Raw genomic sequence first — 12,102 nt, 5'->3', positions numbered from 1 at the left:
TTGAAGAGTAGTGTTTTACAGGAATCTACCTAACAACATTTATATGAGTTAAGAATGGTAAAAATACACAGTAACATGAATAACCTTCCAGCATTAAAAATTAACAAGACATGCTGAACATGGGGATTTCATAAAATGATAGGGCAGTGGTGGAACTGTCATTGCCATCTTGCTGAACCCGCTCCCGCACCCGCTACTATAACAGAACTCTGGGCTCTCATTTTCACTTCTGCCTCACATTACCCCACAGAGTAAATAATGCAGTTGTCACTTATCACATTATACAACAAGACTGAATTCAGTATGCGAGCAGTGGTGGAACAATATTCATCTATGCTCTCCTCTACTCATTCAGAACTCGGGAGATAAATTTACTTATTGAAGATTTAGGTAAATACATTGATTTCCTTATCTAGCTTCATTTTCAAAGTATCAATGTTCTACCATTCATTGAGAAATTGGTAAAAATGTCAGACATTGACAGTTAACTTTTGTGAATACTTCCCAACATTTCAAATGGACACAGAGTGGTGTTCCCAGGGGCCGGATGTCCTGAGAAATGTTAGGTGACTTACTAATAACAATTTATACAATTAAAACGTAATTTCGAACAAGAACAGTGTATCTTATTTACAAACTGATTTCTAAACACATTTATTGTGGTTTAAAGGCATGTTAATGTGACTATTATTGCTGTGCAATTCTGTTATACACTCAGAAATACGATTTCTGGAGCTCCTAGAAAAGAGGGACATTAGGATAGAAAAGAAGGCCAGGGGGATTTAAGTCCAAAACAGGGACAGTCCCTTCTAAATAGGAACATTTGAGAGGTACGTTTGTGTAGTACAACAGGGCATTTTAAAATACATGATAATGGGATGGTTATCTGAATTTCTGCAGCAATACTATACAAAAGATTAAAGGCATTATTTACAATCCTTGAATGAGACAACTTGTACTGATAGTACATGGACCATTGTTATCTACTGCCCAGACAGTGCTATATCAAAATATGCCTGGGGAAGAAGGGACCGATGATGTTATATAAGACCTAATCCAGAAGCTGTGTGTTTTTCTGAACAGGATGGGTTAAATATAAACACTTGCAAAGCCGCATTAATGCTTGTTTGCCTCCACTTGATGGTATTAAAAAACAATCTGCTTTTGGCCAAAGCATATTTGGTTTACTTTTTATCAAAACTACTGATCGCAAGAGGTCATAATTACATTTCCAAGAGTTAGTGTCAGTTATGTAGTCGTTTTATGTTTTTAAAAATGCTTTAAGTATATTGCACTGCATAAAAATGAGTAGAATACAAAAATACAATCTGCTGTGCTTGCCGAGAACTTCTCCATGTCCAGTGTTCCATTCATCATCCTTCAGCACATACAAAGTGGAATGTAGTGTAACATTGTCTGTATTCTTGTGACTTTCAATTACACTTCATTCATTATCAAATCATTTCCACAGTCAAAGGGATGAGATACCAGATAGTCTTGGTAAGTTCCATCAATCAGTTTGGCAGCATTATGCTTGGCAAACCAACAGTCCACCTGGTGAAGGCCGTTATACAATTTTCTCTGCTTTCGGATTACAGGCACCATGCGATTTCTCACTGTCAACATGTTGACACTGTGATCCAGAGCTGATTTGCTCGAAGAGGTTTGGTTAATCATTTTTAAGCTAGAATTGACATCCACTTTTGTAATCTTCACTTCATTGTACAGGAACTGACCTATGGGGTGAAAACAAAAATAAGCTCTATGTATGCAAAGACTCAAGTTAATAATTGTCAGTTTAATGTGCAAAGTGCTCATACAAAAATAAATAAAAAAATAAAAAAGTAATAAATATTTAGCTAATACGTCAAAGAAGATTTCCTTGATCAGAAAAACAGTCTGTAGTCATGATAGGAAGTTTCATTGTAGGAAATTTATGGAAGACCAAAGGAAATATTTTCTACACAAAGGATGTTTAGGGAAAAGTATACCAGTACAACTGTTGGGTAATATTTCACAAAGTGATTTCATACAATCTTTTTTTACTTAACTTTACTTTACTTACATAACTTTAGTTATATTTTTTGTTTGTGTGTTGATCATGTATCTTTGAAGATCAAGGGGGAAAAAAGTGATTGGGAGCCGTTTCAGTCTTTTGCAAATACACTTTCATTTCAGAACATTGGAAAGTCTAGGTGCATTTCTGTACAAGTGTGAATTCTATATTGGATATAAAAAAACCGCAATATAGTGTTCTCTATATATTGACTGTAGCAAGGCTTTGTCACCTGCTGGCTAAAATACTAATGTGAGCTTCCTCCTTACAATTAAATATGGAACTCTATTAGGAATTTGGTGTGTGGAACATGATCTAGGCCACGCATAGGCAACCTTCGGCACTCCAGATGTTTTAGACTACACCTCCCATGATGCTTTACCAGCATTACAGGTGTAAGAGCATTATGGGGGATGAAGTCCAAAACCTCTGGCCTCCCAAGGAGTGCTGAAGGTTGCCTATCCCTGATCTAGGCCATAAGCTTTGCAACTGTTTTGCTAATTGATGTTTCACTACTGACTTACTCATACAGTGATCCCATGCTGATTTTGAACGTTTGCCCACTGACAAGGAAATTATCAGTTTATAATTTTAATGGTAGGTGTATTTTAACAGTGAGAGACAGAATAACAAAAGAAAAAAAAATCCTGAAAAATGCATGTCAAAAAAGTAAAAAATGTATTTGCATGTCACTTAGTGAAATAAGTATTTGACCCCTTCGACTTTGTGGCAAAACCCTTGTTGGCAATCACAGAGGGGTCAGATGTTTCTTGTAGTTGGCCACCAGGTTTGCACACATCTCAGGAGAGATTTTGTCTCACTCTTCTTTGCAGATCCTCTCCAAGTCATTAAGGTTTCGAGGCTGACATTTGGCAACTCGAACCTTCTGCTCCCTCCACAGACTTGTTATTCTGTCTCTCACTGTTAAAATCCACCTACCATTAAAATTATAGACTGATCATTTCTTTGTCAGTGGGCAAACATTCAAAATCAGCAGGGGATCATATACTTTTTTCCCTCACTGTATGACTGTAACAGAAACTGTGTTCAAAGTTTTCTAACATGTGAAAATCAACACTTCAAGTATAAAAACAAATTTTATTGAAAACTCATTAAACATTATTTCTTGATGAAGATATAGAAAATAGTGCAAGGCACGTGGGGTCCTTTATTTTGGTACATCTCTGTGCACTATTTTCTACATCCTCGTGCTCCCCATGTTCAGCGCTGGCTGCTACACCGACCTGATTGTTGATTGTTTTCTGCAGAGTCTAGCTCACAGCCGAATAGATGAGCACAACCTTATTCCTGATTTTATCTTCAAAGTGTACTAGTTGGATATGTTTTATTTAATATATTTGTCATAGAAGTGATATTATCACAAAACATGAAAGATTTCAAAAGGTATTTTTAGAGTTCCTAGCCTTGAAATGCTAATCTGAACTGATCAATGAAGGTCCATCTGAAGCACTGCAGCATTGAAGACCGGTATCAGAGTTACGCAGATTCAAGATACAGTTCAGTACAGTAATAGAGAAATGGCACAGAGATCAGAAATAAATTGGATATTGACTGTTGTTTAATAATAGATGAGTAGGCTTCTGTAATGAAAGTGTAAAGTATTTATACTTGTGTGGTTTATTTGTTAAACCGCTAATTGCAGAACGCTGAAAAAGTTCAGCTCATCTATCAAGTTTGATCCTAAAAATTGCTATATTTTAACTATTATTTCTCCGCAATTCATGTTACAGTAAATAAAGCATTAAATCTCTGAATGTGCGTGAATAACTGACTTCATCCAAAAAAATAAAATAATTCTCATTTGATAGCAAAGGAATAATATAAAAAATCTTATCAAACATAGTAGAACTAAAATATGATTACCCCACCTTTTCAAATGCAAATGCATTCCACTTACCTTAGATCCTATTATTCTACAATGCCTCTATCAGAGAGTTAGATGCTCCCCTGAATGTTCAGATGAGGACAATGTGAAATCCTATCATAACATAGACCTATGTGGGGGTCAGGCCAACCAGGCATTAACATTCATTTATTCTTGTTTATTAGTTATAGTAGATTTTAGTGTGGGCACCACTGCTACCCATCAGTGCAGAATGCCAACTGATTGCATTTGAGTATTAGACCACATCTTGAGTTAGTATGACTTTTAATCTGTGGTTAGCACCAATAATGTAGAATGTACCTAAATAATGTAAGCCACTGCACAACTAGCTCAAAGCCTGTATAAATTGTCTGACTTATTAAACCTTCCTACAGACCGAGACCCTGCATGGTCACTCTTTTTCTTATAATGCTGAATAACTCAATAAAAAAGATTACCTAAGAGCCCATGAGAATTAGAAGATAATCCTTTGCTTTTGGAAATGTAGAATCCCAGGTGATTTCTTTGGAACGGTGCTGGATTCTTGTAGTGATGGACCAGTATTACAAAGCTGATGGTACCTTGGATGGTGACAGTGACATTGGATTTAGAAGTAACAGAGACCATAAGTTCCTCACTTTTCACTGTTGCCGTCTTGTCACATGAGAGGATCAGTCTGTCTTTGCTATCAAGAATAACCTTGGCAGGGGTGATTTCAATGTAAGATCGCTTTGGTTTGCTAATGATGATGGTGATTTTGCTAAAATATGTCCTTTGTTTTTTATGTCCATTTGGAGGTGCAGGTGCTCCAATTAACTGTCCATTTACTGTTACACCTATAAAAAAATAGAATAAAGACCGAAGAGTTTCATATCATTACAATTCAATACTAAAAGGACATTACAGGCATGATCTTAGCACCGACACAGCATAAGTTAATTCCGAAAGGTCTTGACCTCACAGTCATACTCCACAAATGTAATTTGTTTTTCTAAATAAAAGTAATAAAAACATTTTGCAGGATTCTTAGTCACACCTCTTCTTTTTACAAAACACCTTCCTGTTGCTGTTCTCTAAGTGCATACTAAGCGAATGCGATATAGTGTGATCTGAGTTGCTTGTGTGACTTTGCACTATGGTCAATCCTTGTCCTCTTATTATCGGTCATCTTTCCCCTTAGCCAAGCTTTGATATACTATACCGATATGTAGATTGGACAAGCTACTTTGTTTACACTACAATCAGGACATTTTTTTAGAAGGGTGCTGTGGCTAAAGGAGTAACTATCCTGAAGAAAGGTGCAAAATATTTTCTTTTATTATTCTTCTGTTTGCAAAAATGAAGAGCTTTTAAAAGTGAGACGAACTCAGCATGACTATGTCACCAAAAACGACTCATTTGTATTGGTGATCAGAATGTTTCTTTAATTTCTGTAATACATTTAATAATGTGTATTTCACTAGAGTATAGGCACTACCTATCTTAAGAGACAGCTGTATCGTTTTCTTATTTTTCCTTTAATCTATGGCTTTAATTGTTAAAATTAAAACAGTTCGCTCATGTACTCAATACAAAACATTTCTGATTAGTTCCCATTCTTACTATAGTATTCTTATATTCCCTGCAGGCAGGTGTGACAGACTGAGCACGCTGTACAGAAAGTAATATAAAAAGGCTGTTCTCTTGTAGGCTTTGTGTATACTAAGTAAAAGGACTAAACTATGTTTTTTTCAGTTATTTAGAACTAAAAAAATACCAACAGAAGGACTCTTAGCCAAATGTGGTCCATCTATCCCAGTGTGATCTGCAGCTGCGGTTCTCTATCATATTTTTTGTGTTTAGATGCCCAAGTAAATTAAATCTAATAGCCCTCATGTACAACGATTTAACTGGTGTTCTGTTCATTTAAACCAAAGAAGATACGAGTGTGGGGTTAGTTTGATCAAGTAAAAACTAGGGTCATTTGAGTAAACTGCAAAGTTTGTCTGTTGATAGTGCAATACTGGTGTTAATTACATTTAATATACTTGTGCCAACATTGCTTTAAGTTGAAATCTGCAACATAATCTTTAACATTGGTTCAGTTTGTCTGCATGACTACCTTGATACCACTATACTAACAGGGACACTGTTTGTAAACAGCCTGATGTAGATTGCATCACTGACCGCTGGGTTCCATATTATTATTATTTCCTTTTAAAATCTAATATGTTCTTTTTATAAAGACTGTTGGTTTTAAGTAAAGATTTCCTTCACTGAATATCATTCTGAGTCCACTGTCTTTACCCATGGTTGATCTGTCTTCATATTGCTGATTGGAGTGATGAGAACCCTCAATGTATAGCTGTCTAGTAAGAGTGTATAATTATTGTAGTTTCTGTGAGATGCGGAGAGCTGGTTTGGATTTATGTACTCTTCTATTTAGCCAGAACATTATGATAAACTATGTGTTTTAGTTATTTCCTATATCCCTAGATACCATATGTCTCTTAGATTCCTGGCATTTTTATTTCATAATTGTGTACTCGGGATTTTCCTTGTTCTAATTTTGCTTATATTTCTAGACCTCAGCCAATTTAACTCGGCATTTGATCTAGTTAACATGATTCATTGTAGTTTAATTGACAGACCAATGGGTCGAATCTGCAGGTGATAATGGATTATTGCAGATGAAGACCTAGCTGGTGTGATCACACTTTTTAGGTTGTTAAAGTTAATTGGGGGTAAACACGTTGACTAAAATTGCTTTAAATAGTCCTTCCATTTCAATACAACCTATGTGAATAGAGCAATGTTCCATCACCTGATAATACAATATTGGTACACTTTGTTCTATGGAATACATCATGAAGGACTCACCAGAGTATTTGTGATCGGACACCAGCCTCAGGATGTCCCCGGGTTCACCATCAATGTTAAAACAAACAGTCAATTTACTCAGAGGAAAATCAACAACAAAATGTGGGTCTCCATCCGCTAAAAGATATAAAAATATACAAAGGAAAAGGTCATCTAACAGGATGAGTTTTCTCCACAGCTGCTTCAATTGTGTTGCTATGAAAACATTATTTCGAGATACACAGTGTCTTTGATATGGACAACATTTCTCACCTGTGATTATTTTTTTCCTATGGTTATATCTGTTTTCTACTGTACATCATGTGTAATATGACAACCATTTAAAAAGTCATGACTATTTAATATGTACACAGTACAATGTGACAGCTTTATATCAGATTGCAAAGAACATGCAAACTACTAAAACAAGTTCAACCTCTTATTCAAAATATAGCTTTAAGAGGAAAACATACCGTATATACTCTAGTATAAGCCGAGTTTTTCAGCACATTTTTTGTGCTGAAAAACCCCAACTCGGCTTATACTCGAGTCAATAGTCTGTATTATGGCAATTTGCATTGCCATAATACAGACTGGGGCTGTGGGGGCTGTCAGAGCTGTAACTTACCTCTCCTGCAGCTCCTGTCAGCTCTCTCCTCCTCCGCGCCGTCCGTTCAGCACCTCGGTCAGCTCCCAGTGTAAATCTCGCGAGAGCCGCGGCTCTCTCGAGACTTACAGTGGGAGCTGACAGAAGATCTGCACGGACGGTGCGGAGGAGGAGGGAGCTGACAGGAGCTGCAGGAGAGGTAAGTTACAGCTCTGACAGCCCCCCCCTACCCCCCCCCCCCACTGAACTGCCAATGCTGGACCACCAGCATGTATCAAGCAGGGAGTGGGGACGAAAAAAATATATAGTAATAATAAAAAATAATAATAATTAAATTAAATAATAAATAATAAAAAAAATAATGATAATTAAATTAAATTAAATAATAATAATAAATAATAATAATAGAAAAAAATTAAAATAATAAAAAAAAATAAAAAAAAATTGCCCACCCCCCACCAGGGCTCTGCAACACACACACACACCACTCATACACACACACATTGCACTCATACACACACACTGCACTCATACACACACGCTGCACTCATACACACACGCTGCACTCATACACACACTGCATTCATACACTCACAGTGCATTCATTATACACACACTGTAAATAAATATTCAATTAATATATTTTTTTTAAGGATCTAATTTTATTTAGAAATTTACCAGTAGCTGCTGCATTTCCCACCCTAGTCTTATACTCGAGTCAATAAGTTTTCCCAGTTTTTTGGGGTAAAATTAGGGGCCTCGGCTTATATTCGGGTCGGCTTATACTCGAGTATATACAGTAATTCAAATCCATGCAGTAGAAAACACTTCTCATGCCAGGAAGATGTTGCACCAATAAGAAGCCTTTTTTTTCTGGGCTATTGGGTCTTATAGTAACAATAATTCTTGGACCACCAGGAGTTTAGGCTGATTGTATCTGTTGAATGCAACTGCTAAATAAGTTGATAACATTTATATCATGGCTGCGTGCCATACAAACATTTTGGATAAATCTGGACGGCAAAGGGAAAATAAAGATTCCTACTCTAACATCACAACAGCTATAAGCAGGTGTAAACAAACAAACAGAGACAGTGAACCTCATTCCAATGTGCACAAGTTGTTATGATGGTTAAAGTGTATCTTTAATGTCATCCATTCATATCCATCCTGCTGAATTCTGCTTCTTTAAGCACATATAACAAACAATAAATGTTCCATACACATTTGCAGTTCCCTGTATATGGGCACAATTACATTATACGTGAGTTGTTTCACTTAAAACTTCACTTATAAACTATATTTATCAGTCAGAGCTGTCTCTAACCGTCTATATTAGCTAGACTTCAACATTACTTTAAACACACACAAACCTGTCAAATTGCATGGAATTTACCTGTGGCATTCTATTAATTGAATAAGACTCAACTGGTAAATCTCGGACAAATTAATTCTTTCAGGTATAGAGTAAAAGGATTTTGATTCAGACAAGCCAAACCGAAACAAATTATTGCACTAAGTTTAAGATGAACTTTTGAGGTTTGAGTTTTGTGACTTTCAAAATGCTATACAAATTCATAAGACAACAACCAGACAACACAAGCCCATATGTATAACTTACATTTCAGTGCTGTGAAGTAGTCTTAAATGTAACCTGTACCATGTTATCTTGGCATTCACTCCCTCACCATCATCACATTAGACAGATCCACCCATCAGAGGCGTAACTAGAAACCACAGGGCCCCGGTGCAAAATACGTCTACCCCCACCCCCCTGCTATACTGCCATACGGCTATCCTCCTCCTCCCATATGCCCCCACGCTAACCCCTCATACATCTATCCTCCCCCTCCCATTCGTTCACCCCCACACACACATGCAGACAAACAGATACACATGCAGACACACACATAGACACACACACACATATACAGAGACACACACACAGACACACGAACATACAGACACACATATACAAACCAACACACACAGACACACACACACACACACTCACACACTCACACATACAGACACACATACAGAGAAACATTCATACAGATACACACACACACACATACATACAAACACACACATATACAGACACATATACAAAATATTTTAGTCACCCTCCTGTTTCCTACCTTTTAGATGCAGGAGGTTGACTTCCCTGTGGCCCAGTTGTAGCTCAGGCTGATTGGAGTGAGAGTTCTCACTCTGACTCCCTCCTCTCCTTCCTCCTCCTGTGCGGCTCCCGATGGTTGCTGGGAGGAAGTGACCAGGACAGTCACTTCCTCCCAGCGTCTGATGTCATCACAGGGGGCCTGGTCATGCTGTTAAAGCACCACAGCGGTGACCAGGCCCCCTGGAAATTCATTGCCAACGGGTGGCCGTAACAGCATGGGCCACCCGAAGGGCCCCTTTAATGCAGCCCGGCGGTTATACCGCTCAGGCCCGGGCTGCGTTACTAAGCCGGCGGGCACCGTGGTAGCAGTTGCGACCCCTGTGACTGTGGTAGCTCCGCCACTGCCACCCATGCTCCTCCTCTGCTGCTCTCCAGCCTGCCCTAACTTCTTTTATACTGATCGACCCTGTTTGTGGACACACTCCAAGCAGGGCAAACCTTCTCAGTGAAGACTCTAGAAGATCGGAAGTTAGCGAATGTTGTGCCCATTCACAAGAAAGGTAATAGGGAGGAGTCGGGCAACTATAGGCCAGTAAGCCTTACTTCAGTAGTGGGGAAAGTGATGGAAACCATGTTAAAGGATAGGATTGTTGAACATCTAAAAACACATGGATTTCAAGATCAGAGACAACATGGGTTTACTTCAGGGAGATCATGCCAAACTAATCTTATTGATTTTTTTGATTGGGTAACTAAAATTATAGATTAGGGTGGTGCAGTAGACATTGCTTACCTCGATATCAGTGAGGCTTTTGACACTGTTGCACATAGAAGGCTTATCAATAAACTGCAATCTTTGAGTTTGGATTCCAATATTGTTGAATGGGTAAGGCAGTGGCTGAGTGACAGGCAACAGAGGGTTGTAGTCAATGGAGTATATTCGAAGTTTGGGCTTGTCACCAGTGGGGTACCTCAGGGATCTGTACTTGGACACATTCTCTTTAATATTTTTTATTAGTGATATTGCAGAAGGTCTTGATGGTAAGGTGTGTCTTTTTGCTGATGAATGATACTAAGATATGTAACAGGGTTGATGTTTCAGGAGGGATAAGTCAAATGGCAAATGATTTAGGTAAACTAGAAAAATGATCAGAGTTGTGGCAACTGACATTTAATGTGGATAAGTGCAAGATAATGCATCTTGGATGTAAAAACAGAGTACAGAATATTTGATAGAGTCCTAACCTCAACATCTGAGGAAAGGGATTTAGGGGTGATTATTTCTGATGACTTTCAAAGTGCTTCTTTATTTAAGGCTTTGGTATATTTGTCATCATAAATATTATATCTGTTCTTTTCCTTTCCCTTTTCTCCCTTTCCTCTCTTGTGTTGTTTCTATTTATTCAATATAACATATACATAGACACCAGAAAGATGTAACAATTCAACCACTTGTCAATATTACAGTATCTATGAAGCTATTACTAATTGTTTGATTAACAGTTTAAATAGAAAAACAAAGGGAAAGAAAACAAAAATAAAAAAAATAAAAAATAAAAAAACTCTTCCATAACTATACACATTCATACCAACATACACTAAATAGTTAAGTACAGTAGATATTGATTGTTTCCTCCCCTTTTCACTTATCTTTTCTCTTTCCTTTCTTTTTTTCTTTTTCTTTTCCACCCCTACTCTCTTTCCTCTATTCTTACTCCTTTTTCTTTTTCTTTTTTTATTACAGATTTATTTCGTTTTTACCTATTTTCATGCTTCAATTTGTTGTGTTCCCGATAATAATTCCTTTTCTTTTTGTTCTAGTATTTCTAGCCAATTAGACCATATGTCTATCTCTCGATTGTGATTTCTAATTTTATTGACCCCCATTTCCATTTGAATCTGGAATTTGATCGGCTGAGTAAGGTGTAACATAGAAAATACCTTAGTTTTCTTCCAGTTTCTAGCTATTATAATTTTATACATGTAATTTAATACTCTTTTTAAAGACCAATCACTTTTTAAAGAAAATGTGTTTTGGGCTCTGCATGTGTTCTTTATTGTGTAAGAATCCTAATTATTTTTTTTGTGATTTACCCATGTATTTAAAGGAAAATAGCAAAAATACTGTTATCTACTTATGAAATATTGATACCCAAAATCCTCAGCTTTGTTTAATTCATTTTGTACGTGTTATTTTCCCAGTACTGACTGGCCCTCTGAATTCTCAGTCTATACAATTATCTATTTCCAGGTTCCCTTCCTTATACTTGTTTGTGGAAGTCTACCTGGATTGCTTGTTGCCTTGCCTTCAGATGTCCTATTTAGCTTTGTAGGAACTCTGCCTGAACTGACCTGAACTTTGACTGGGTACCACTATTGGCTTTCATCTTTTACTCACTGAACACTTTAGCTGAAATATTTTTGAATGATAGTCACAAAAAGGTCAGGGCTAAACCTATAGTAATATGTAGTCACCGTGTACAAACCACTTATCTCATTCAGAGATATAGACAAATTATAGCAAACACAAAATGCCTGTTAATAAATCAGTCACACGTGCATTATAACTTATTGCATTACTTATTTCATGCACA

At 37.1% G+C, this 12,102-nt stretch overlaps 1 protein-coding gene across 1 annotated transcript in view; it reads right to left on the bottom strand.

Moving 5' to 3' along the window:
• Positions 1-638: 638 nt before the first annotated feature.
• ITIH5 (inter-alpha-trypsin inhibitor heavy chain 5) overlaps positions 639-12,102 on the bottom strand; it is a 122,566-nt gene continuing 111,102 nt past the window's right edge. The window contains exons 12-14 of the mRNA XM_063448279.1: positions 6,801-6,917; positions 4,400-4,777; positions 639-1,736 (exon numbers count right to left, since the gene is read on the bottom strand). Coding sequence (XP_063304349.1) covers positions 1,438-1,736; positions 4,400-4,777; positions 6,801-6,917 — 794 coding nt within the window. The 3' untranslated portion in view covers positions 639-1,437. The remainder of the gene's footprint in view (positions 1,737-4,399; positions 4,778-6,800; positions 6,918-12,102) is intronic.

This window comes from Pelobates fuscus, chromosome 3 (assembly GCF_036172605.1).
Source record: "Pelobates fuscus isolate aPelFus1 chromosome 3, aPelFus1.pri, whole genome shotgun sequence".
Taxonomy (NCBI): Eukaryota; Metazoa; Chordata; class Amphibia; order Anura; family Pelobatidae; genus Pelobates; species Pelobates fuscus.
The sequence above is the reverse complement of the archived record's forward strand: the minus strand, read 5'-3'. Positions and strand labels throughout refer to the sequence as shown.